The following is a 6304-nucleotide window of genomic DNA, read 5'->3' as shown; positions in this document are numbered from 1 at the left end:
TATATATATATATATATATATATACAGTTTCAGATACAATATGTTTTACGCTATCTATTTTATTTATCTGTAACTTTTGTTAGACGATCTCTTATACACATCCATACTCTACTGGTTCACTCCCCGGTTGTCTCACCGGTAAGTCTCAGTGCTTATAATGCTAAAAATCGGGTTTCAATACCCGCGGTGTTGCAAAGTACAAATAACACATTGTGAAATTTAGCGTCGAACAACAAACGAAAAACTTTACTAATTCCTCGACGACGCAAATACTAAAACATTTAGATGCATGTTTTTATTTTTGAATAAGTTAATATTTTCTCCAAGAACTCTTTCATAGATTATCTTAGTAATTGCTTAAAATCTGATATATACTGTAAACAATATTCAAGAAGTATTTTGAAAAACTTGTCTTACGTCAACATACGGAAAACATCGTCTAATTGTAGCCTTTATGCACTGCTTATGTATATAGAACATTAAATATCATAGACAACTTTAACTCCTATCTATGTAGCCTTTATGTATATAGAACATTAAATATCATAAGACAACTTTAACTCCGATCTATGTAGCCTTTATGCACTACTTATGTATATAGAACATTAAATATCATAGACAACTTTAACTCCTATCTATGTAGCCTTTATGCACTACTTATGTATATAAAACATTAAATATCATAGACAACTTTAACTCCTATCCATGTAGCCTTTATGCACTACTTATGTATATAGAACATTAAATATCATAGACAACTTTAACTCCTATCTATGTAGCCTTTATGCACTACTTATGTATATAGAACATTAAATATCATAGACAACTTTAACTCCTATCTATAAGCCAGTATTTCATTCATCACCTCTAGTTTGTTTGTAAAATTAAACGAATATATAACTAACTAAACTATAAAATGTCTAAAATATCATAACATCTATTTTTGTTCTTCTTTTAATTCATTTATAGATATATGATTTACCTTGAAGATACGGGATAAGTCGGCACATGGCGTCTCCAAAAACAAATTCTCGCATTAGAACACCAACAAGTGTAAAAGGCATACAGAAAACTCCCAGAAGTAAGTCGCTAACAGCTAGGTTCAACAAGAAGACATTAGTGATGGTTCTCATTCTCTTGTTGACTGCCAGGGTCACAATAACAAGGACATTGCCCACTACTGCCAGCAGGAGAATGAAGCTATAAGGAAGAATCAGGCGAATTTTCTCCTCCACAGTTCCTGTTGAACCGTCGCTCGAATAGGTAGGACGTTTCGAGGTTGTGTTTGAATATTCGTAAAACTGGACTTCCCAGAATGAAAAGTTCAGGAAATCGGAATCGTCGGCATAGCGTGTCCATTTGAAACTATCTGAAAAGTTGGCCATAGTTATCTTAAGTGAAACTATTTTCTCAAACTAGTGATAGTCTGAGATAGTCTGGCTGAAGGTCATTTACCATCAAATGTAGTCTGGCTGAAGGTCATTTACCATCAAATGTATTAAAATGAAATATCTTTCTGTTCCAACTCAATGAACTCCTTAACTTCTTGAACCGGCTTATAAGATTTCTCGTTGTTATATTGTCTACTTCTTCAAGTCAAACGGTGGGCTATGTTGAATAAGGAGGTAAAAATGCTCATTAGACTACGTAACGTACTTTTTAGTTCGTTGACTCTATCATTTTTTGTTATTCTTGAACATTTTTGTTTTTCTCAACAAAGATAATTCCAGTAATTTTGTAGGAATATAAGTATAACTTTTAAATAATAACAGTAACGTTAACCATTAAAAACGTATAAGAATATTAATTATCAATGAACTTTAAGGAAAAAGCCTTGAAAAATGACCATAACGTAGTAAGTTAATTCCAAAAAAAATGTCATGTCTTTCTTCTCAATTTTAAAACCAAACTAAAGATTTGAGTCCATGTGCACTGAGTATTCACTTGACTTCTGACCTTGTAAAAAATTGTCTTTTAATGTTGAAAACTTAAAAAAAAAGTTTAACTTACCAGAGTACCTGAGGATGGCATATTTTTGTCGAAACGTCGTACATTTATAATAATGTTTTTTCATTACCCAGTTAAGCCGTCTCCAAACTTTTAAGTTAAAAAACTATAGTTATATGATATAAAAACTGGTTTGGTCTTTTATACCATTAACTAACGTAGATCAAGTGAATTAGGCTTATTATAAAGGTTCAAATATATATATGTTTATCTAAAGCAATAACTGTTTACTCAGAACTATCTTAACCCACATGAAATGGCACTACTTTGTGACTTTCATTCAGAAGTATCTTTACTATGTACACCCAACTGAAAGGATTTTAACAATTTAAATATGATATATTTAGACATTAACTTCCATATCCGTATTTGCTGAAATATGCTACATCAGGTGCTTGTGCAAGAGCGATGACTGAGATAGTCGCAAAGCATATTAATCTTTTATCTTTACTTTCCTACATTTTTACTAATTCATTATTAAACAGCTAAACAAAGTTATTTAATCATTCTTAATTAAAGATGGGCGCACCATTAGAGCCTCAAGCTTCACGTTCTAAGCCCATGTGCATTATCGTTTTTTTTTCTTGTGTTTTATGTTTTGACTAGAAGGATCTTATTTCCTTCTTATTGCTATAAACGAGTGAGTAAAGTCATGTCCAACGATCAGTAAACAAAAGGACGGGCTTTTAGTTAATCTTAACAAAGAGTTCTTTTTCGTTAAGTCACACATTGATCCGTCGTTCATTTGTCGAAATAAACTTAGAAAGTCTTAATAAAACTTGACAATCGCCTTTGATAATGATTCTTACGCCTTAAAGGTTGTTTTTTTTTCCATCAGTGCACAAACATATTCAACCTGGGTTAAACTTATGTTCTTTACTCCACAGAGATATAGAGAAAATAATAAATAACGGTTTCCGTTCCATTAGATTCCCGTGGTGCTTACACGGTTAAGTCGTTGTCTCACCCGCCCACAATCTGAAGGTTGTCATTTATTCTCTTGAAACTTCTGATCGATCTTCTGCAATACATCAGACTGTTTAGAAAACATGAGAGTTGAAGCAAAAAGAAAAAAAAACGTTTTTTTCATTGTAAGTGAGCTGACTATTTCCCAGATGAATCTTTCCTTGGAGAATTATGTGTCGTAGACAAAAGTCGTTTTGCTTGTTAACGATATATGCACCTGTGCTTCAGAGGTTTTATCCATCAGAATCTCTATAACATTAAACCAGATTTTAGTAAAAATATGTAGCTTGTTTGTTTGTTCTAGAAGAAAGCCATATTAAACTATCTGCTGTGTCTACCATGTGTTATAAAATCCCAGATTTTATCTTTGTAAATCCATAAACTTACCACTGAAGGACAAGTGTGTAGCTCTAATGTACATAGTTTTATCACAAAAGGAAATGTAGTGACTAAGGATAAAATATTCTAAGTGCTATTTAATATACGAACATTTTAGTCTTTCATTTAGTCTTACACGCTAATAACTCATTTCTATTTCATATGTAATCATTCCTACATCATCCCTATAATTATAACTTTCGCAGTAGTCAGAAGATATTGGCGGAAACTTGCCTAACGTTACGAATACAGCCACATTAGTAGTTTATAATTCAAACACGTTGTTTAAAACAGAATGTATTAAGCTAAAGGGCGCGAAGCTTGGTATTTATAGTCTTAGATTACTTACAAGGATAGATCTAACCTAAGATTCCAGTTAAGTTCTCTAAATGATAATTTATTTATATTTCGCACAGAATATGTCATCATTATTAAGACGTGTTCGTCCTTAATCATTACTCCTCTGTAAACTGTTGTGTAAGTTTATAAGCTTATTCTTAGAAAGACTGTATTTTCTGTAAAGTATATTACTAAACTAGTGTTATTTGACATCAATTAACACATATTTTAAACTTGTGATATGATTAAGCTTTCAATGTTACATTGCTTTGTTTTTTTAGGCATCCAGTTCTTGGCTTTCGTTTACCTGTAAAGAAATAAATTCATAATGCAAGTTATAGTCTAAAGCCCAGAGTTGTGTTGGTAGTAACATTTGAACCCATTTGTCTTTCAAACGTTTCACACTATTCAACTTTCCAAGTTCCAATAAGACACTTGAATGTGGAAATATGACGAAAGGTACAAGTTTGTCTGACTCATGATTGAATAAAGACCTTTAAAAAAATTGGTTTTATTATAAACATTGATTTGATTTTATCTACTCGCCAGCTTTGATGACAGAGAAAATGTGATAATACGTTCCAAATATCTTTGAACGAGGCTCTGACTACCCAAGAAATTTCATAACTTTGATTCTAAAACCACGTTAAATACTTCAATTCCTGATGTAGCACAGAGTAGAAATTCTGGATTATTAAAATGTGCATTTCTGTTTGGCTCGGTTGAACTCCTGACTTTTTTCGAATAATGTAAACTCAAAACATACCAAGCAAATATTAATATTTCATTATGACACCAGGAGCGCTAATAAAGTATATCGGTTAATGTTTCACAGACTTTTGTGCATAGGCTTTGATCCTTTATTTGATAATTTATATTATTTAATAAAACACAAACAATAGATATTTTGTTCTTATTTTTCCACTAAGAACTTCCAAAAAAATTTTTAAAAATCTATAAAGGTATCCTTACAACAATTTCTACTTCATCTCACCAAAGAGTAATTTGAAAGGATGGGTACCATCATGGGTCTAAGATGGCCCTCCACATCACAAGCAGATACAGGAAAGTGGCATAACCTGATATAGAAAGAGTTTGTGGAAAGAATGAAATTGATACTTGCAAGGAATTTGTGCACATAGATACGCAAACTTATGGCAAGTGACAACTTTCTATTCCACATAGATATTGAAAATTTTCATTCAGTAATATCACATAGATATTGAAAAACTACATTCAGTAATACCACATGAACACTGAAAAACTACATTCAGTAATGCCACTTAGACACTAACGGTCGCATCGTGTTCCGTCACAAGAAATAGAGTAATGTGAAAATCCAGTCATGGCATGTGGTCTATTCCTCTTCTGACACAGAATCAGTTGATCAACCAGTGTCACTCGGAAACAAAGAAAGACAGCTGTTGTTCTCATGTTTTATAGTATCTAGACTTTCATCGTCAGGTTTCCAACACCAACGAATATCATGCACTTGATTTAACGCAACTGTTAAGCTCTGGAATTCTGTTAGATAGTGATGCAGATGGTTAAATGACATTGATAGAGTTTCATTCGACTGTTGGGCAGATTAAATGAAACAAGAATTAGTTTAAAATTGAATCATGTAATAACAGGCATCATGAAACAAGAATTAGTTTAAAATTGAATCATGTAATAACAGGCATCATGAAACAAGAATTAGTTTAAAATTGAATCATGTAATAACAGGCATCATGAAACAAGAATTAGTTTAAAATTGAATCATGTAATAACAGGCATTATGAAACAAGAATTAGTTTCGAATTGAATCATGTAATAACAGGCATCATTAAAAAAGAATTAGTTTTAAATTGAATCATGTAATAACAGGCATCATGAAAAAAGAATTAGTTTTAAATTGAATCATGTAATAACAGGCATCATAAACTAAGATTTTGCCTGTGAGCCGTCATAATGAAATATGGTGAAATATGAGCTGGTATGTATTATCGGATTTGTTAATAAATATACAATTTTGGTGTAATTATTTCAGAAGTAATTAACATAGCACATATATGCTCTAATTACATAAAGGTCCGTACACGTTACTGCCGCCATCTTGGAATTCAGACGTATAAAGACAAAACATGTCAATACCCATCTATCACACCTATTACTATATTTTTGCACATTTGTGACCAGATCCATTTTGGATCATTTTAGGCCTTTACTGACATCCATCCTTTATATGCAAGCATAACACAAAGTAATGTATCTAACATACTTTAAGCATAAAAACAAATGCATAATACAAGCTTAGAATTTAACATCGTAACTAGGTTGTAAATTATACCGAAATTTTATGTTTTAATTTGCGAGATGTGTAATTTTAGTTTTGCTTAAAATCACTATGATATAATTTCATGTTCACCCTACGCAACTTCTTTTTTTTGTAAACTGATATAGACGAAGATATAAAAAATAACATTTATTTTAACCAAAGTTCCATCTCCAAAATATAAGACATATTAATTTAAAAATTTGTTTGTTTGTTTTTTGAATTTCGCGCAAAGCTACACGAGGGCTATATGCGTTAGCCGTCCTTAATTTAGCAGTGTAAGACTAGAGGGAAGGC

The 6304-nt window shown here is 31.7% G+C and overlaps 1 protein-coding gene across 1 annotated transcript in view; it reads right to left on the bottom strand.

Moving 5' to 3' along the window:
• Positions 1 to 1385, bottom strand: part of LOC106462049 (cholecystokinin receptor-like) — a 28707-nt gene extending 27322 nt beyond the window's left edge. The window contains exon 1 of the mRNA XM_013921926.1: positions 983 to 1385. Within this exon, the coding sequence (XP_013777380.1) occupies positions 983 to 1385 (403 nt within the window). The remainder of the gene's footprint in view (positions 1 to 982) is intronic.
• Between the last annotated feature and the right edge of the window lie 4919 nt (positions 1386 to 6304).

This window comes from Limulus polyphemus, unplaced genomic scaffold (assembly GCF_000517525.1).
Source record: "Limulus polyphemus unplaced genomic scaffold, Limulus_polyphemus-2.1.2 Scaffold1082, whole genome shotgun sequence".
Lineage (NCBI taxonomy): Eukaryota > Metazoa > Arthropoda > Merostomata > Xiphosura > Limulidae > Limulus > Limulus polyphemus.
The sequence above is the reverse complement of the archived record's forward strand: the minus strand, read 5'-3'. Positions and strand labels throughout refer to the sequence as shown.